At 32.1% G+C, this 22529-nt stretch overlaps 1 protein-coding gene across 3 annotated transcripts in view; it reads left to right on the plus strand.

Moving 5' to 3' along the window:
* Positions 1-22529, plus strand: part of LOC100158931 (MAGUK p55 subfamily member 5) — a 65994-nt gene that overhangs the window by 40648 nt on the left and 2817 nt on the right. For all 3 annotated transcript variants that reach the window (XM_008183780.3, XM_008183786.3, XM_008183788.2), the window contains 7 exons: positions 2759-3005; positions 8488-8655; positions 17300-17543; positions 19106-19332; positions 19437-19685; positions 19761-20015; positions 22230-22494. In XM_008183780.3, coding sequence (XP_008182002.1) covers positions 2759-3005; positions 8488-8655; positions 17300-17543; positions 19106-19332; positions 19437-19685; positions 19761-20015; positions 22230-22494 — 1655 coding nt within the window. The remainder of the gene's footprint in view (positions 1-2758; positions 3006-8487; positions 8656-17299; positions 17544-19105; positions 19333-19436; positions 19686-19760; positions 20016-22229; positions 22495-22529) is intronic.

Consider the following 22529-nt stretch of genomic DNA (forward strand, 5'->3'; position numbering starts at 1 on the left):
TACTTGTATAGCACACTTTATGTAACATACTTATTGAAAACATATTACTTATTATTATATCTAACGGTATTGTACATGGTCGCGATGTGGTTTATATTATCCTCCTATAGGCTTATACTATACAGTGATTGATTGATATACGTTTCGTTCGATTTCATGTATGGTTTCAGCAAGAGGGATTTAAGCGGCGTATTAGCGCTGTTTTGCTCTGTTGCCAAACCACCTAAATACTAAATAGTTGTTGTTGTTGTTATTATTATTATTACTATATATTGCCGTTGCATATAAGCATATTATGCATTAGCGTAACTAAAACGATAAAAATCTCGAATTTTCGTACTCAAATATTTTAACGTATAATCGATCTGTTGTAAAGTTGTACTGGTCATGTTGCGCCTGTTGTGGCTATTTGCCTATATACCTATATATTATATTAATATACTGTTGTTGTTATTGTTGTTGTTGTTGTTTAAAATTTTTATTTTTTTTTCAAATTTACCGACACGCCCAATTATTTTTTTACCGAGTTCAAGGAAAAATGTATTATTTTTTTTTTTTGTTCACGATTACCTTGTCTAAAACAATAATTGGTTTGTCATGCGCCCAGAACAGCGGGTGTGTAGGCAACCAAAATTGCTAGCGACTCTTACTGCAGAAACAGTGCACTTCACGTCCTGTCTGTCAATAACGCGTATATTATTACAGCAGTAACACATCAAAATATAATTATGTCCAAATATGTATTGTAAATTATACATTGTAGTTTAATGTTTTACCGCATACCGTTTTAATCCATACTGCAGAGACTATTTACTTTATTTCTGTTTTTCTCACAGTTCTCGCATTATATAAATGGGTAGTCTTATAATATTATAATACACCGTTTCCGTTAGTAACTGTGTATAATATACCGCAGAACAATAATTAGGTTTTAATAATGTTTCATTTCACTAATTATAAATGCGACTTTGTGTAACACTATTTAGTTTAATACACTATAAGAACGTACGAAAATATTCCGCATCGTGTATTCGTCGCATTCAACACATTTTTTTGAAAAAAAATTTTATGAAGGCTAAATTTTACGCACACTCGTCTTGTACCTACGTCATGATCTCCAATACTGATATCATCTAACGTCAAACGAAGAATTTTAACAACAAGCTAATATTATGTACAGTTGTTAAATGAAATGTCGTTTATTATTAAACGGTTATTAATATAAAAGGTTATTATTTTATGTTAGAGTAAAATACATTTTTTAGAATAATGGCAAACGATAGCAAAACCGAAAATTTCTCAAGCTATAATAATATTATATTGACGTATCCATACTAATAAGAGAAAATAATATTTTTTTAGTCTGCGACCGCAAACGTTCGAGGCCCCTACCGGCAAGCACTTAGCTGTGGCTGTTGTCAGCAGACGGCGCATTATCTACGACCTCGTCACCGTAATTAGGGTTTTATTATTTTCTCAAAGATGTATTTCGTTTTTATCAGATTCGTTAAAATTCCAACAAAATGTTCCCATTAGGTTTCTATAATATTTAGTTTGCATATTGACGTTTGATTGCATTTATCGTTTTTACCGTGTTGACATATTTTATTCGTCCTCCGTGGCGTATCTGAGAACAATTTTCGCAAGGCACATTGAAATCAACCAAGAGAAAATAACAGTTCTAAAAAAGTATTTATTTTTAATAATTTCTTACTATATACAACTACTAATCAAACGCTTTTCAATTTTATAATTATATATTTATGTATTATCATACAGTGTATGCAGGTACTTTAAATAATTATAAGTTGTCAATAGCTATATCTGATTATATTAAAATTATATAAAATATACTATGCATAAATAATAACGTATCGTAAATTAATTTAAAAACTCGTCTCGTAGTGGGAAAATGTCTCTGTCACTTCATCACTGTACAAGCCAATGAACGTACCTATTACCGAGGAAAACAAATTCTAAAATAAAGCTTTTATAAAAACGTTTTTATTTTGAACGTAGGTAGTTAACTTTACTAATCTAACAAGTTTCATTTTACAATTATCACGCAACGCGTCTCTTTCGCCATGATATAATATATTAAGCAAAATAAATTACATTATTAAACTCGATATAGGTACCTACCTCGATATTATAATTTATAATAGTTATATGATTATATTAATTTTTACTGTTGAATATAATATAATAAAATCGTCATATGTATGCTGCAATGCATAATGCATATTTATTAACAATGTAACTTAATGTCATGAAAAGCATCGTCTTATGGTAAGGGGGTGCAATTCAGTGGGGAAATTGCCACTGAACGTGTCCGTTGTCGACGGCATATGATATTATGTTATTATGTTATGTTATAGTATGAATATCAAAGGATGACATTATAGTTAAAAAATTTAAAATGTAATTTTTTTAAACTTTTTAACTTAATAGTTAACTAGTTAATACATTTCCTAATATTGAAAGTTGAACGACTACTATATATTGTGTGTGACCCCCTGCTGGGGATGATTAAAAACAAATATTGATTGACTTCTTTTTAACCAAGTCAATTCGTCAATATTATTATCGTTATTATCCATACACTTTTAGAGTTCTACTCATTGTATTGTTATAAATTATAATACTTAGCTCGAGTTTGAACTCTAGTTAATCTTTTTCATTTTAATATAGCTTGTAGCCCACCATTGTATAGTAAATATTATAATGTTATGCTAAATCGTGCGTGTTTGATTCGCAGGTCTCGTCGTAGAAGTGGCGGGGGATTGGTTCGCGTGGGTAGTGAAGTCGGTACGCTGGAAAAAAAGCGAGCTGTCGAAGACGTGACAGGCGAAACGCTGGACATGATGGTCATGATGAGCGCGCTGGACAACGGGCCACACCGCGAGATGGCCGTCGACGTTCCGGACTCGTTTATCGCCCGCAACAAGACGCCGCCGAGGTACCCACCGCCGTCCAGGGCGAACCGCACACCCGGAACCCAACAAGTACCTACACATTTTTTATTTTTACAAGCCATTAAGGATTTTTGCCACTTCCACCACCAGGTCTCTCCGATTTTCCCGATCATCAGCCTCTTGAATTCTTGTCGTTCCTATAGGCTTTCCCGACTGTGTTTGTTGATTAAAACCTCATGTTATCCTTTGTCCGCCATACATGACCTAACCACTCTTAAAGCTTCCAGATACTTTTGTTTGTTTATTCTATTGAAAATGTTTTCGATATTTTCTTTTGTCCTTCTTTCATAACTTCCCGACTTCGGGCTTAATGTAGGACCAAATATCTTTCTTGACATTTTCCCTTCGATTATCAGGAACTCTTAGTTTATCACTTTTCATCGAAGCCCAGGTCTTGCAGGCATACATAAAATAATAGGATGTCGATAAGCTATAAAAAGCTTCGTTTTGGTTACTATCTTGATATAAACATATGTACCTACTCCTCATTGTATGATATCCTCCATTTGCTGAAACGAGTCTCAGTCTTATTTCGTTATGCATATTATTTATTTGGTTTAAATTAGCCACCAAATATTTGAAATCTCTAACTTGTTAAAAAAAAGTCCAACTTTGAGGTTTTGCATATACTTGTCGGCTTCCTCGTAATATTCATGTATTTTGTTTTATTTATTTTAAGTCCCATATTTTCACTTTTTTCTAACAGTTAAAGCGGGCTTGTTATCAAATTTGTTTTGGATTCACCAAGGATGACAGTGTCATCCGCGTAAGCTAGTAAAATATTGTTTCCGATCGTGTCCATTTCCTAGCTTATTGTTTTGCGTTTCTCTTATTACTCTTTCTAATGCCAAGTTGAAAAGTGTGGGGGACAGCGCATTCCTTTGCCTTTGTCCAGGTACTTACATATAGATATATTAATTAGACGCCTACGATCTACTCTAGTCCTATCTATCACTCCGACCGCATTATATTAATGTATTTTTGCAATTCGCCATAAATTCTGGGCCGGGACTTGATGCCCTTAATGTTCTTTAAGATACGCGTTTAAATAGTTATATGCAATTTATTTAGACTGCAGACTGCAAATTTGCAATTAAAATAAATTATTTCATTCGTTTGAATTATGCGTTCCATCGTTAATGGTACGATAATGTATAGGAACGAAGTGAAATGTGCAATAATACGCGGGTTGAAAAAAAACGGTTGAGCGTGATTTAAAATTTTTTCGACTTCAGTGAAGTAATCGGAAATAAGGTGGGCACGTGGGTACCGCCCTGACAGAAAGTTGTAGGTGTCGAGTGGATCACTGTAATGGATGTGTTAAATTTGAATACAATGTTATTAATTATTATTTATTATTATATATCGTTTACGTAAAACAATTCTGTGAGAAGACCGTCTTCGAAGCCTATATTACTGTAAGACGTATAATTTATGATATTATTGCTATTAATAAGTAATAAGTAGGTTGAATTAATTTCCAAAAACATTTGAAAATTACATTGTGTGCAGTATAAAATATTACAATATATTTAAAAAGTTTCAAATACCCTCGAATAATATTTTTAAATTACAACAAAATAACTAAAATTGTTCTTCTTTGTTTAATTATCTAATGTCGTCCAAATATGAACTTAAAAAATCTATAAAAAAAAACTATAGTGTTTATATATTTTTAGATTATTTGCTTACCTATAGTATGAATTACGAGACTCGTACTTATAAGAAACCTTGTTTTTAATCTTTATAGGTATAAAAATTAAACACATTATATTTGATACTTTTAAAAAATATTTTGAATTTTCCATTTTGACCTCTCAAAAGTATCTACCTACTAGATCCGATTTGCCACTAGAAACCACCTCAAAGTTAAAAATCTAAGCATCTTTTCGATTACTTTTCGTGTACACAGACACAAAACTAAAAACACAACATTGTAAAATCAATATATTCATCGTTCCGCACAGAATCTAAAATATTTAAAACAATATTAAAATAATTTAACAAATCTTGAAATTGAATACTTATGAACACAACTACAATGTATGTAATGTTAATATTAATATTACAATGTTAATCAATCATTATTTGCTTTCTTAATTTTGTACATTACTCGTATTTTTGAAGTAAACACGAAAACCAATCTTAACGATATTGGATTTACGTCGGTTTTTAGGGATTTGTCGAGTCTGTCCCCTGTTTTTTGTGTTTACATCAAAAATATCTTCAGATTTGAGAAGTTGAAAATCATGAAATTATTCATTGCAATTGTGTTTCATCTGAAGCAAAACGATAGAAAAATAGATTAATTAAAAATTTTAATACAGCTTTATAGTATATAAAACCCTACAATTAAATTTACAACGTTCATTTTTTAGCAAAATACATTGAACATTTTGTTTTAAACATTTTAAAATTTGAAATCCAAAACCAATTCGTATTTAATCAGATTTCTTCTATATACTTTCCGGACAAAATTTATGCAAATGCCTAATGTACCGGGCACTGTTTATTACACAGATAATACATGACCTACTCACGACCATAATATTATTTCTTCCAATATAGTTATTATTATTCGAAAAATTATTTTTACTATCAATTCGCTGCAGTCGTAGCAGATTGATATTTTACGATTGGCCAAGGCGTCAAGACGAAACGTCACATTTTACGCCGTCGTCGCAGCTGGCTGTTCACGCGCGTGGTTTCGGTCTAAGATGAAATTCATCAACCCGGAGGCGGTGATTGGCTAGGTTAGGTCTTGGACCGCTCAAATAGTTTCCAAGTCCCCAAAATAGTTTCACGTTTGACGAGTATTATTATTTTGTGGTGTAATATTGGATCGATAATTAATAATTATTGTTATCAAATAATATTATTTAAAAATTTGAAGCCAATAAATTAAATTTATTTCACTTAGTTCTCATCCGAACATTGCAGTTGTCTTTTTCCCAGAAACGTCTTCTCTTCAATTTTTTGTCAGTACGCGGTATTTTTAATAATGATTAACGCATTACCATGGAATTTTGCCTAATGTACTACCCACGCAGCCAGTACACTTAGGTGTGACGTATTTTTCATGGAAAATAATGTAAATTTAAAAACTGTCTTTTTAATTCGTTGAAGTAAGTAAAATATAATGAGATGTGTTTAAATCTCACACCTGTTATTCTTATTCATTTTAGTCTAAATATCAAATTATTACCTTATATTGTTAAAAATAATTTAAATATTCAAACAACACGAACCTGTAGTAGCACTAACATGACGCGTACTTAACTACATTATACTTAAATATATAAACACTATAATATGTATGAATGCGTTTAAAGAAATATACTTATTATAGTTATTGTCTTTACTTCACAATTTCTTTTTCTCTATTTTAGACATCCAAACAATACCTATATAATAGTTTAATAAATTATTTAAATAGTGTTTCGCTTTACTTCATGTATTTATATTAGCGGTAGCCGGTAGATAAATGTAATAATATGTATCTCAACTTATTGTTTTTACCTATTTTTTTAAACTACGCTCTTATAATATAACATAATATTATTTGTTTGTTTTTCAAATTATAATTTAATACCATTAATAATATTGCAACATTATATTGATCAATTAATAAAGTAAATTTTAATGCACATTTGTTAATGTTGTAAATGTTGAGAACCATGTTACTATTATGTAAACATGTGTTAAAATTCTTGATAAGTAATTTTACTCAACCAATTTGCAGTATTCGCGTATTAAATTATTGAGTAGGTTTAGGTGTTTCAATTGCCCACTTAATTTAATAATTATTGATGTTCATCTGTGCTATTAAATTCGAGTGTAGGTACATAGGCGTCTATTTTATGTTTTAAAACGATCTTTGTGCAAATTAATTTTTTTTTTTCATTAAGTACTCGAAAAAAAATATTTAATAAATATTTTTATTAGTAATTGTGCGGTAGGTATGTAATATTTTTTTCATTTGTTAAGCCGCATTTTTGTAATTAAAAAAAATGCAAAGTATGTGATTTCGAGTTGTAATAGCTCATTACGGTATTTTGATCACGTTCCGGAACATTACTTTTTGTGGACAGAGTTGCCGAAAGTTTTAAATATTTAACAAATGCTATCAGTTTGAACACATAACATTATATTTATAGTTTTACATTATGTAATTACCTGATTTTTTTTATAATTATTTAAATTAAGATTTGTTATTATTCTTTAATAAAATATAATATAAATCGTGGTATTAATTGATTTTAGATTTTTATAATTATTTTAGTAATAAGTATTACAATATTATGTATAGCATAATGTACATAACTTAAACACATAAATAAATTAAAAATCTATTAAATCTATTAAATTGATTACATTCTGTCATTCTATATGAAGATAACACAGCATACATAAATCATAAACACAAAAGATTTAACTTTTATATTATATAATAAATACTCACTGGAGTTAGTCTTAAACTTGTCCACCTACATAATAGTATATATTGTGTATAGGTAGGTTCCTACATATTAAATATTTTATAGTATTACTTTTTCAAAATTGAAACAAGTATTTGGGGACTGAAAAAAAATGTTAAAAGATACCTACTTAACTTCACAAGTTATTTTAATGGCCATAAAATATTTCCATCTTGATAGTATTTTTATTTTAGTGTTTAGTTTCTTTCTATCTGTTTAAATTGCGTCTATATTTTACTAGCCATATTATTCGAAGATACTACATCAATGATTTATTGATTTAGTATTATATTCTCCAATAAAATTTGTAGACATTCGATGTTTATTATACATTGTTTTTATTTGTGTAAGAACAAGAAACTCAGTACATTAAATTTTCGTTAATTTTATTTTACTCTAGTATCACGTAATGAACATTAATATTATAAAGTTACATCAAACGAATTTAGTAACATACTATAACGATACATTTATGCATAAAAAATGTTTCTATTAATCTCATAAGCTAGTTCTTGGAAACGGTGTGATAAATTGGTTGTCTTAATCGTTCCAGTATCGTATTTCAAATTGGATCAGTTATTAATGTTAATATCTTCGAGTGAAAATTTTTCTGATTTTAAATTTATTCATTTTATTTGCTTATTATTAATAATAATTGTAATAATTATTTATATAACCGTATAATGGGGGGTTTGATGCAAGACGTATATTATGCTTTATTGTACCAACGACGCCATAAAGTATCTCGTAAGTCGTGCCTTTCTCCAGATCGATTCCTACAGGTCAAACCTCATAGGTTACAATGACCATTAGTTCATATAATATAATGCATTCAAAGTATTCAACCGAATTCACTTTCTCGACTTCACCGCGGCGTTTTCATTTTATTTTCTGTCATTTTTGCTGGACATGAGTAATATTTTTCCCTTCGTGTTATATGTTATGTTCTTATATTATGTTCACACATTTTTGATAAATTTCGTTCACGCAAAATATAATATTATTATAATATTGTATCATACTTATTTTTTTAGAACGGTTCTGCGGTATCAGAGAGACACGCGGCTCCGCCACCTCCACCGCCCCGGTCCGACGTAATCAAACAGCAGCTTCATCAGGCCAGCATCAACAACAACACTATCGTTACCATATCGTCCACCGAGCCCACTAAGGAGCAGTTGGAGAGCATCAAAAAATACCAGGTAAATGTTATGACTTTATAATATGTGATAACCACTTGGGTTGTTACAATACGACCCACTTGAATATATTACACGATATATCGTATACGAGGCGATGACATGCATTAACGGAGACACCCTATGAGCTATGTGGTGTCTATATGAAGCACAACCGAACACACTATCCGATCCGATAAAAGTTCGACGCGAAACGATCCTGTTTCGAATTCAGACAAACTATTTTGAAATCACAATACACGGATATATTATTATAAATTATAATCTTATTACACCAAATAATAATCATATACCTTACTGAATTTTATTGCAACAAAATATTGGCATCAAGTCTTGGACTATTGGGTTAATACTATCTATAGGCAGTACTGACTTTCCAATTAATTAACAATTAATTAATCGTATTTATAGGCAAATTGTTTCGTAGCTATATTTCGGGGTTAAAATCGACGCCTCTTTAAATTTATAAGCACCACACGCGTTTTCAGTTCACCAGTATTTGGCAGCAGTCGTTATTAATATGGGACAATCTGATTAAACTTAACTATGCGCAAACGATTTAAATATGCTTCAATTATCATAACTCAGCGTCATAGTCATAGTCATTTCAAGTTTTGTTCGACGAGGGCGGAGTTTGACCAGCCCTAAAAATTATTTTCTCACCAATTATTTCATGTCCAACAACATAATATTTTTCACACTATATTTAAATCATATATAATTTAGTATGTACCTACCTAGTGTTTTGTAGATACATACTTTAGGAATATTCATTGTATTTCATGACCCCCAGACCTACTGTACGCATATTCTGCATTTCAGTCATAAATGAGCAATGACCGTATAGCTCAAAAACAAAAATGTTTTTCTATGATTTCATATTTAATTCTTGATCTCCGTCTAAGTCGATTAAATATTTAGGGTGCAAACACGCTGACGCTACTACAAAGTTACAACTCTATAACAATACTTGTGTATGCAGAAATAAAATGTAGAAAAATCAATATTGCCTAGGTATTAGTAGGACGTGATGACTAATATTAAAGTATTAACGTTAAGTAAATAATGAAACCATAGTTGAAAATAATGTTAAATACATGCGTTTATCGATAATTATTAAACAATAAGGGCACGATATGTCTTTAATACCACTACATAAGTGGATGTTATATAATGTTGTTATATGAACAGAAAAACATTAAATAATTTACCATCGTTTGACGGTCTTCTATATGATCTTTCAAAATGCAGGGCAGGAACTCAAAATGTTATAAATTCACCCCCCTCCACACAAAAAAAAATTAAATGATGACACTTTCAAATCAAAAAGAAAATTTGTGAAATTTTCAAGATGAAATTCAAAAATGAAAATAATAAACATATGTATTGTACATTTTTCGCACGGAATCTAAATGTCCCGAATTCGAAAATTTGTCCTTATGCTCATGATATGGTTTGCGATATGCATATTTAAATAATGTTTAATTTTTATCGGAAATTTCCACTTTTCGACGTCTAAATCGAATTTTTATACGCCCCGAAATCACTGCGGTACATATTATTACTTCCGGCGATCCGTTGTCAATATAATATAATATCAAATTCGTAAATCGTATTAATATGTTACTCATTCGTTGTTTTTCATACGGTTTTGCGCAAGTTACCCCGACGACGATGATATTATATTATATCATGTTACATTATTATCGCTCACGTACAACAGTGTATTATCCTGTCCTCTTTCGGTGCCGCTCGATCCCGTAAAATTCGCGCCGGTTAATTGTTCCGGAACCATACGAATGACACGGGCAGATTGATTATACATAATAATATTATAATAATTTTTTTTTCTTTTTCGGGAACACCGTAGGCACAGTACCTACATACAACTACTGGCATTGTGCACCGTGTATATTATACCTACACAACGGTGCGTATATATACTGCAGGTATCTCTCGCAGCATGACCTTCGCATTCCACCGTATTCTACACCGTTCCGTTACCGGTTGGGGGGGAGGGGGGGGCTATATAATAAACGATACCTAAACACACACACGTGTATATAATATATACCTACTGCAGCTGATGATCACATATATACAATGCAATATATATTATAATATATATATATGTACACATTCGACCCGAACATTCTTCAGCACCTATATATATATATTATATATATGTGTGAGTGTGTGTGTGTAATGAAGTTACCTATATTATAAAATTGTATGTATTTCCTTGAAGATTTATGGATATTTTTTTTTGTCATCAAATGATAATAATAGATAATGTGTCTAATGACACTAAAATAATATTTTGTCCTCGCCGCAGACAATCGCTTTAGGTGTATATTTTATTATAATATTAATATAGTATATAATATATACGTCTTTTCTTTTCGATATATTATATAATAATAATCGCTGCTGCTGTAGTGTACCTTACATACGGTATACCACATGCCGACGAGTCTTATGTACCATTGAAAATCGTCTAGATATTTCGCGCAAAAAATAAAATATAATATTTATTCAAGGGCAAGAACGCGTGTTCATTCCTCCGATATACCTATAGGTATATACTGTTATTATTATATTATACGACGTATCTTCCTTCGTGAATACTGGATTAAGCAAGATAAATGCAATAATACACTTTGGTACACGGGTACGTTCATTTATAAGTTTTTTTTCCGAAACTCTTAGCAATAATAATACAATATTATACGTTCCGAATAAAACACTATATTTATGTGTGTCTAGTACGAAAAAAAATACGAACACGATTCGACAATGCGCGTCTCATAAAATAATACGAGAAGAAAATATTACGATTGTCACCATATTATGCGGCAGCAGTCGTTTAAAAATAACGAAAAATTTTTGTTTATATCTCCCATAATATTATTATAATATGTAGCCTACCGTAGTACGATGACACAATACTTAAATAATAATAATATTATTTCAGTTAATAATTCTCTATATACCTAAATATAATGCGTTTAGTAATAATACAGGTTTTTATAATGTAACTTATCAATTTTTTTTTCATAAGCATTCTGACACGACGATTTTTGTTATCTATACACAGTATAGGGTCGATGATGATGTTTTTTATTATATTATATTTTATACTGACGCAGAATATTCAGTTTTCCCGTAAACGACGTCGGCGGCGGCGCATGAAGTCGTAAATGAAAATCATCTTTTGAGTTCGGGAAAAAAAAGCTGAACGCGGTCACCCAATACCTATTTATAGGTATATCATATCAATGACAAACGGGTTTCACGAATTTCTTGAACGTGGGAAAAAATATCGCGATCTGCACCAGTATAACAATATTATATTGGCGGTCGGTCCACGGTTATAATAATAATAATAATAATAATAATAATAATAATGGTCATTGGTCGGAGTTCTTGAATATAATATTTTACCCCACGCCTCCATAGCAGAGTCATTTGGAACGAACCATACTTGCTTACTCACAGGTCTATATATATGAATGTTCGTATGTGGCACAAATTCGTTAGGGAAACTTTCCTTATCCGTGGTCGGTCCGACCACGACGATGATCGCAGACTCGTGGATACAGGGTGATCCATTTACATAATGACCATAATATTATTATAAGTTATAGTTGGTTAAATTTTGTAGTTGACTGATCGGATTTCTTCGCGGGAAAAAAATAACGTTACTTTTTATAGGATATTTAGTTGATTATATTTGTCTTTCTCGTCGTCTGTATTCTCAACAATTTTTTTTCTCGTCGTATTTTTTACGATTCACGCAGAAATAAACAACCCAGGTGAAACATAAGATGCTTTCCGAATGAAACATTACGAGAAAAAAATAAATATTTTTTTCTTTTCTCTCTCACTCTCTCTCTCCCCGTCTCGATTTGCGGTACTGCATCATACGCGCATTTTTCTCGTCGACGTACACGCGCTTGAGTGTATTTGCGGGTGATGCAAAATATTCGATTTATAAAATAATAATATGTATTTTTTTGCTTCACTATGTACGGTTGCCCTTTAGATCGGTATATAATATTTTATGCATTCACACACTAAACAGACGCTGTCGCCGCGATAATATTACACAGACGACTTATAAAGTGTCGAATAAAATGCTACAGGGACTACGACATGCTATAGATGAGGTGGGGTGAATGGTAATATATGTATACAGGGTGATTCACTAACCACGAGATCATCCCTATTTCTTTTCTTTTAATAATGAATGCATTCAAATTCTGATTAATGACATTCTTACGTACACAGGTACTTGCTAATGACCATATTATACTCAAGTACATTCCATTTGAGAAGTGTCCTGCTGTGATGATACGCAAACTTTTCTTTTCTTCTGTACATTAATTAACGAAGAAGATGGTTTTTTTTAATATGTTGGGGTATTTAAATGGAGATTTTAGTTAGTCATTTTAGAGATGTTACTATAACCCTATTGGTTTGGAAGATATGGTGAGTATGATGATTTAAAATTTATAGTAATTATTAATGACCCGTAAATATTTCATTATTCATAAACATTTTCAGAATACAATAAGTACTAACGACTAAGAATTACATTTATTTTATACTTTGCGTAAAACATTTTCCTTTGTACAATATGCTTTTGAATGCCTCGGAAACTACTCGTTTGGATTTTGATTTACGAAATGATACATCAAAATTTTTAAAAAAACATCTTCTGCGTAACGATTTACAGTAAAAAAAAGAACAAACGCATTATTTAAGGATACAAAGAGGGGGGTGTGCACGCTCGGATTCACGTGAATCTCCCTGTAGATCGTCATTATTCTTATAAAATGAAAACAATTTTATTACATACTGCAGGGTTTTGCGTCTAAGGAGCAGGTGCAGTTATTATAATAATATGTATTGTACTAAAATATATAGGTAAGCGTACCGATATTTTTTTCACATGAGAATTTGGAATACATTTACAGGTGTCCATCACCGTGGTATGTTACATACTTACATAACAGGTGGTGTGCATATTATTTCATAGTTGCATAACTCCGGGCGGCGAAAAAAAAAATAAAATTCGAAATAATATTACATTTTCAAAACATGTATGGTTTCTGCAGTGACAATCGAATAATAATAATAATAATATTATAATGTGCAGTGCTGCAGTGATTAATATACGCGTAGCTCATATTTTAATATATGAACCACTTTATTATGATTACCATCGGAGTACTGAGTAGTAGTGGTGTGTTTTTAAAACTCCGAGGCATATTAAATGCGTTATATTGACCATCTCTCTATAATAGTTGTAGTCGCCATGTCATATTATAGTAGTAAATATTATAGTGTATACAAAACAAAAAACACGACATGTGTGTTGTAGTGTACGTACTATACTATTATAATAGTCGTCGTGTATACAAAACATTGGCCCGTATATGTGCTTTACGCGCACTGTATAGTTTTCGAACTATTATATTATTAGAGTGTGTACACATTTCGCCAGTACTCGAGATTACGTGCGTTGACGAAGAGATAAAAAAAAAATTAGTGTTTTAAATGGGCTTTCGCTCATTACGGGTTTTGTCGTACGTCCAAACGATTGTGCACCGCAGTGCGTGTGCCTACCTTTAGCTGTGCGATGGCTCGTATTGGATTGGTAATTATTACTATGGTTTTTTTCTATATAGTATTAGGTACGTTTTAGATTTCAAATTATAATGTTTTTAAGAAAATATATACTGTTTCACATTCCCGTGGTCAAATTTGTGGCCTCGAATTTTCATTAATCGTATATTATATTTGTCTAGCGTAATAGCCGCATCTGGCTCTTGAGTTGGCAATTAGGTATATACGTACGTAGTACCTATTATATACCTATATTATTATAGACATATTCTGCGAGTTTAAAACGCATTACTTAATTATTATTCTTTCGTTAAATCGATTAATGCAGGATACCTATATATGAACATGATGGGTACCTAAAATTAATTTGACGTTCACGAATCGTGTATTATATAAAAGATAAAACGTAAACTGAAGAATTGATTTTGTGCCCAGGCTGTTAGTGTATATGTATAGTATATAGGTTGCAGTTTACTGCTGTTATCAACTCGGAAGATAATTTTTTTAATCATTTATCTCCTATTTTATATGATGAGGTCGCTCCTATCTGGATCGCGGTATATTAGCTTACCTCAATAATTGTTACCTATAAAAATATATATTTAAAAGGATTTTAAAAAAAAATGCAGCTGAAAGAGTGGAAAACAATTACATCTTTCAATGAAACTCAATTTATAACACAATGTTGGCTGTAGCGAATTTAATTATATAGAAGGTATACTGTGTGATTCAATTTGAACATAGAACAATAAATATACAATAATTATTATAGTACGTATACGAAATATAATTTATTTTCGTAGTGTTGTAGTTAGTATCATTGTTAAAATTATAGTTGTTGCTATACAAAAATGAATAAATTTCTTTCCCACATAATTATAAGTGCCGAAAACTTAAGGTACCTCTTAGTTTTGGTCTGGTTCAAATTTGTTGGTTTTTATGTGCTCAAAAAAGACTACAACGAAATATGTCGACGTGTTTAATCATAATATTTTCACTTACAGTTTTCCACATAACTGGTGTTTATTAAGCCGGCATTCATAAGACCTAAAAAATCTGTCTAGTTATGTGTAGTAACTGACATTTTCGATTTTAACGCGGTGTAGGATCCCACACGAGATATCTAAATTTTATCCGTATAGACTATTGGAACTTGCATATTTAGTTTAACCGCCGCTATGTCTGCAATAATTTACAATTTTCCATAGAATATATTATATACCACGAAAATAACGAATTGTTACATTTTTAATACGTTTTTTATTTATGTCGAGACATTCGATTCGAATTTTATGAGTCGATCGGACGAATTGTTAGAATATATTACATTATATTATATTATACTAAAGCGTATTCTTATACCTACTTAAGAAATGGTAGAATCTTTCCATATGCATATATTACCATGTAGGTGTGCGGCAGAACAATGATTTCTATTCAATTCTGAGTCGACCTGATTGAATCATATTGTTTCGTGCTTATAATAATGTCGACAGAACAAGAGAATACTTCATTAATTCTAATCTTATCTGCTGCAGCAGTGACGTGTTTTGTGAGGTAACAGACCGAGAAAATGTATACATTGTGCAATAATAATAATATAGCGTTAAATAGTTTTGCATCTTTATTCGAACAATCAAATTTCGCGATTCCACTCGCCAATTTGAGCGACTCAAACATAATATGTGAAGAACCGCAGAAATTACATAATAATATTTTATATATAGGTAGACCGTTGTCGATTTGATATCATAATAATAATAAAATAAGTCTCGTCTTATCTCGGATATAATATTATCGTTGTATCATAACGCTGGGAGTGAGACCTGCAGGCTGCAGCACAATATACGAAACATGAATAATAATAATAATGTAATACGATAATATTTATCAATAAACCTCTAAGCCGAGAACAAACACGATGAGTGTGTCTGTCTTCGTGCAAGGTATATAATATTATTATGAAAAATACGTGCAACGCGATGCAAACATATAAAATACGCTTACGAATCGTTACAGCCATAATGTACAATATTATTTGTATATTCTCATAACGACACACAATGTACGATTGAATGTAATAAATATGAGAAAAAACGCATTTTTGTTTTTCTCAGAAAATTCGTGCAGATTTCTTTCGCTCGACGACGACGATGATGACCTCTCTCGTAGATTATAGGTAAATAGTTTCTCGAGTATACGAAAGTTGCTACGTTATTAGTCGGAACCTACTTCGGCTTGCGATATCGTGTATTAATGACTTTGTCGTTGTTTCGTATACATATACCGACGGCAATAATATATTTTGTGGTCGTCCGATAATAATCGTAGGAAACAAAAACAAACGAAAAATACCATATAGGTACCTATACCTAGGTATATCCACCAATAATACAATATCCTTGTCGAAGCTATACGTCGCGGCGCGCGTGCATTACTCCTCCCAATCGGATGTGCCGTAGGTATACGCGGCAGCAGCTTTATCCGGTCGTCCTCCGGACCGTAAACATAATAATAAAATAATACCTAATAATAATACGTACTATAACGTCGGGATTTATGCGTAACTTTTTGACGTACGTCAGACTACCTCGTACGCACGTCCGAGTGACACGCTGGTGGCCATATCGAATGTTTGTGATGGTGTATTATAATATTATAATAATATATGTTCGTAATTATTAACCGAATGACAGTCGATTTTATCGCGATGGTTTCGTGTACTCCGGTGATGGAACTTCACCACTGTCGGACGACGGTTTCGGAATCGATGGTATACCTACCTACTTATATAATATTATAATTTATAATACGTATACCCGATTCTCACCTAACACGCTGCGGGACATTTCTGTGGAGGATTTTTGAAAATCTTATACAGAAGTCGACATTTATTTTGAACAACATTAATTTTAATATGTCATCTATACCTATACAAAAATATGATATTATATTATAATAGTGCCTGTGATTATAATATATTATTGTAATAACGACGATTGTTTTTTGTACATAGGACGCGCTGCGGAAGCGAAAAGAAGAAGAGGACAGGGTCGCTCAACAAAACGAATTTCTCAATCGGTCGATGAGAGGGTCGAAAAAACTTCGGGAGCTCGAACACGAACCGCCGGAAACGGGAATCGTCAACGACGGGTTTTCGTCGGAACAGGACGAGGACAACAACCGCACCACCATCGGTGCGGTGGACGACGCCGAAGAAGAATCGCAGGATCCGTACGAGCCGATATACAGGGTTGTGGGTGAGTGATACGATTTTGGATTTTTAATTTTATCGTCTTTGCGTTCGTGTTGTTTCGTCGTCCGAAAAAGTCCCTGTGAAGTCGTTCGAGCAAACTATATACCTTATATTACGTAGGCAAAACACGAAGCAATAACGGCAGGGTCTTAAGTGTGTATAAATACAAGAAAAATTGACACAGCGAATATACCAGAGTGGCGCCACCCGCGGGCATACGTTTGTTCATCCCCCCTCCATCAAAGTATACTCAGCTGCTGACGACTCCTGTATAGGTAGAAACGTTAAGAATAAAAATATACAATAAATAAGGCTTAAGAATTAAATTATACTTATCAGTGTGAGTTTTGTCCAGTTTTCTTTATAATAATATTATACGCACACTTGGTAGGTAATAGGTACCTACTATTTTATACTATACCTAGTTTAATTTGTTTTTTAAATTGATTTTTAAAGGCAAAAGATTTACTATTCGTGAACTGACTAAAATGTAATAGGTAATATTCAGAGTCACCTCGATGTCTTTTATGCCTATGACATAACTATTTTTAAAACTTATGCAACCCACCCACGATCCACCCACCCACAAGTGCTAACAAAATTAGCTCTCCAACTATTAATCTATGACATTTGCCATAAATGAAACAATCTTTCAACGCCTCTGGTAATATTTATTTATAATACTGATAACAACTGGAGTTGATATGTACATTTGAAAAGCACATAGATCAATTTTAATATATTATACATATAATAATATAATATGTTATGATTCTATAACGTTAATGTGATAAACACAAACTTGACATTAAAAATATTAATTATTAAACATGTAATTGTCCCGTGAGGTGCATTGAAGTGACGCGCCCTTCCCACCATATTTTTACAAAAACTAAGCAATCCTCGGAAAATCTCCCCTTTATCGTCTCTTTTAAAATACGGCTTAGGGAGCTTAGGTGGCGAATACCACGTCAATCCAGTATTTCATAAAAGCCCTTTTCAGCACAAGGTTTTTTATTTTCTCAATTTTCTCAAGATGTATCACTGGCCGGACTTATAGTCTCCCTTTTAGCGAGACGCGATTCTCGTTCGTCGTATACAATTGGGAAAAAAACCAGGTAGGTTTCTATGCCGTGGTGGGAGGGGGGAACTACGAGGGGGTATCCTCATTGTGTTCCGGTCGGAAACACCGTAATGGAATGCTATATGTGATGTTATGATGTCGTCTGGCATTCAGGTCACGTCGTTCTATAGTATTCCACTACATAGGTACTTGCAGTCGGCCACCACGAGCACGCCCTGTGCATAACAACCTGTCACCAACACTCGTGACGACAATATTATTATTATTATTATTATTATTATTATTATTGTATAGCGTGTGTGCGGCGGCGTGGCGTATATTGTACCGTGGTATATACCTACATAAACCTACGCGTGCACGACGTACGTACATATAACAATATTATCATAATAGATTTAAGCTTTTCGTCAGTCGCGTCGCCGCACACTGCGTACAGGTCGTTAGACGTTTTCATCATCGTCGTCGTCGTCGTTGTTTTACAGGGTACGGTGAACTGATAGCCGCGCTCCAGAGGGTACACTTGCAGCTGAAAAAGAACGGAATCTACATCAATGGCAAGTCGGATCCAGACGTGGCTGTGATCCAATGCCTATTGCTGAACCCGGAATTCGTCCGCGTGCTGTCCGTGCACAACAAGGTGCAGCAGTTGTGGCCTCCCACCACGACCAAGAGGCCGGTGACTCCGGAAGCGCAAAATTTGGTCCGAGACGTAAGTCCACTGCACTGTATTATATTATGTTGTTTTTATTTTTTCTATTTCGTGTTTCCACCGAGAGTACCTTTGTAAATTCTTAAATTTTTTTGTTAAAACAGTGTCTCGAGAACATTCATAACAGTAACTTGCCCGAAGCATCGGAACTCGCTAAACTATTGTCCCAGTACGAAATCGAAGGCGTGCTCTGGGCTCACGACACTATAGCTCAGGACGTGTTGCCGCAAGACGACGAGGCTACTACCGAGGTAACGGTCACGTTACCCGTGGACGATTCATCGATGTACAACACCGACCAACATCCCCCCAACATCACAATAATCAATATCGAAAAAACCAATGAACCATTGGTGCGTATTGTTTTAACTTTTTTTTTTCACATCATTCAAACAAAAACTCATAAAACGCTTGTCTTGTGTGTACAGGGTGCCACTGTTCGAAACGACGGTGATGCGGTGATCATCGGCCGAATAGTCAGAGGTGGCGCAGCCGAAAAAAGTGGACTGCTCCACGAGGGCGATGAAGTGTTGGAGGTGAATGGTGTAGAAATGCGCGGCAAGTCCATAAATGATGTCTGTGATATCCTGTCCGTGATGACTGGACCTCTAACGTTCATGATTGTACCGAGTGCTAATCGGGTTACATACCAGAACATAAACGGGAACCGAGAAAATTTCATCGTAAGTTTTTTTTTTAAATCTAATTAAATGTTTTGCTTGTTATTTCGTTGGTACTTGAACTGTGTGTAGTCCTTTTTGAATTAAAATTCTACCTATTAACATTCTCTATTATTTTAATCTTATAAATACAAATATATATAAAACATATTTTATCTAATCTTGTTAAAATGTTACATACCATTTTAAAGGTACCTATACGATAATCACATGCAATAATTACAAATATTGTGCGTTAACTTTTAAACAGAATGCGAAAAATAGAAATGATTGTATTAAAATACAATTAATTTATTTATTAAAATAAATTATATTCTAGAATAATATGAAATGTAAGTCATTCATTGACATACCTATAGTGGAATGATTATATTATAGAATACATTTAAAAAAAAGGTGGGTAAGTGGATTTCGCTCTGCTGTATAGTAGGTTACAAGTGGGTCACTGTATAATGGATGGTGTTAAATTTGAATTCAATGATATAATATCATTGTATAAGAAAAACGATTCTGAGCGGAGACGGTATGTTAGTCTAGGTATAAGACATAATATTATATTAGGTGCCTATAATAAATTCCAAATTAATCATATCATAATATTTATTAGGTACTTATAACGCGTTATACATCAACAAAAAACCGTGGTACTATCATAGATATATAATAGTATACTTTAGAAGTTTCAAGTACCCACGAATAATATTATACAATCACAACAAAATAACTAAAATAGTTATCCTAGGTTTTTAATATGTAATTTCGTCCAAATTTGTACTTAAAATGACTATAAAAATAAACTGTGTAAATGTATTTTTTAGATTTTTTGGTAACAGAATTAATTACTTACGTGGAATCTTGTTTTAAATTTTCAATTCTTAGATACAAAAATTGAACATTTTATAAATTTTTAACTACAAAATAATTTTTCAAATTAAAATTTGATAAATTTTGTCCAAATTTGATCTTTAAATGCTTATAAAAAAAAATTGTGCCTATGTATTTTTAATATTTTTCAACTGATATTGTAACAATATATCAGGAGCTTTGTATTAAATTTATACACTTTTTGGCCCAACAGATAAAACTTTATTGATATTTATAGAAAAAAAAAACTAAAAAAATTGAAAACTTACAATGTCCGTAAACAGCTCAAAAAGAGTCAAATTATTTTAAAAATTTTATCGTATATATAAAATGCTAATATTAACATTCAGTGAAATTTTCAAGTTTCTACAGTCACTCGTTTTTTAATTACAACAAAATAAGAAAATCGTTACGTAAGAAATCGAGTGAATATCAAATGTTGTAAAAATATGAATTTCAAACGCCCATAAAAATTTAATTTGAGTTTCTTATAGATATTTTTTGTTTGATAAAGGTAGATAATATTATAAGGAATCTTGTATTACATTTTCATATCTTAGATTTAAAAAGAAAAATTTTTATGAATTTATAACTCGAAATAATTTGCAAATTTTCGTGATTTTTCCATATTTTGTCATTTTTTGAACTTTAAATGCTTATAAAAAAAAACTGTGACTAACGATTTTTAATATTTTTCATCTGCCTTTGAAACAATATACTAGGAGCCTTCTATTAAATTTTCAAGCTTTTTTATCCAACAAATAAAATTTTATTGATATTTTTAGAAAAAAAACTAAAAAAAAATGAAAACTGACAATGTCCGTAAAGAGCTCAAAATAAGTCAAAATATTTTGAAAATTTTATCGTGTATAGAAAATGGAAATGTAAACATTCAGTCAAAATTTCATGCATCCACGGTCATTTTTTTTTAAAGTTACACCAAAAACCAAAATCGATTTTCTCGAAAACAGATTTTGCGTAAAAATTCCCGTTTTTCCTTAATTTTTCTTTTGTTTTTCCCGGCGCTTTTGAAAACTACTGGGAAATTTAAATTTTGACCTCCCCAATGCACCAACGATATTCACTTTCTGATCGAACAAGATACTGAAGTTGAAAATCGTAGCATTATTTCGACTACTTATCGTGTACACAGACACAAAAAAAATAAAAAAAAATAAAAAAAAAAATAAAAAAATAAAAAAACACACAGCATTGTAAAATCAATACATTCATCGTTCCACTCAGAATCTAAAAATACAATAGGCACCTACTTACTTCGAGTCTACGAATATTGTTTGCATGCTTTAATATATATTATTTGTCATTATTAATATTACCTATGTTCCATTACAGATGCATATGAAAGCTCACTTCGATTACGACCCCGAAGACGATGGTTACATCCCATGCAGAGAACTGGGTATTAGTTTCCAAAAGGGTGAGATCTTACATGTTATATCTCAGGAAGACGCCAACTGGTGGCAGGCGTTCAGAGAGGGCGAAGAAGATCAAACACTGGCCGGTCTTATACCCAGCAAATCTTTTCAACATCAGCGTGAAGCATTAAAACAAACCATAACCGGCGAGAAGCCTGACAAAAATAAACCCAAAAAACAAAATACGCTTCTCTGTGGCAAAAAGAACCTGAAAAAA

This window comes from Acyrthosiphon pisum, chromosome A1, assembly GCF_005508785.2.
Source record: "Acyrthosiphon pisum isolate AL4f chromosome A1, pea_aphid_22Mar2018_4r6ur, whole genome shotgun sequence".
Taxonomy (NCBI): Eukaryota; Metazoa; Arthropoda; class Insecta; order Hemiptera; family Aphididae; genus Acyrthosiphon; species Acyrthosiphon pisum.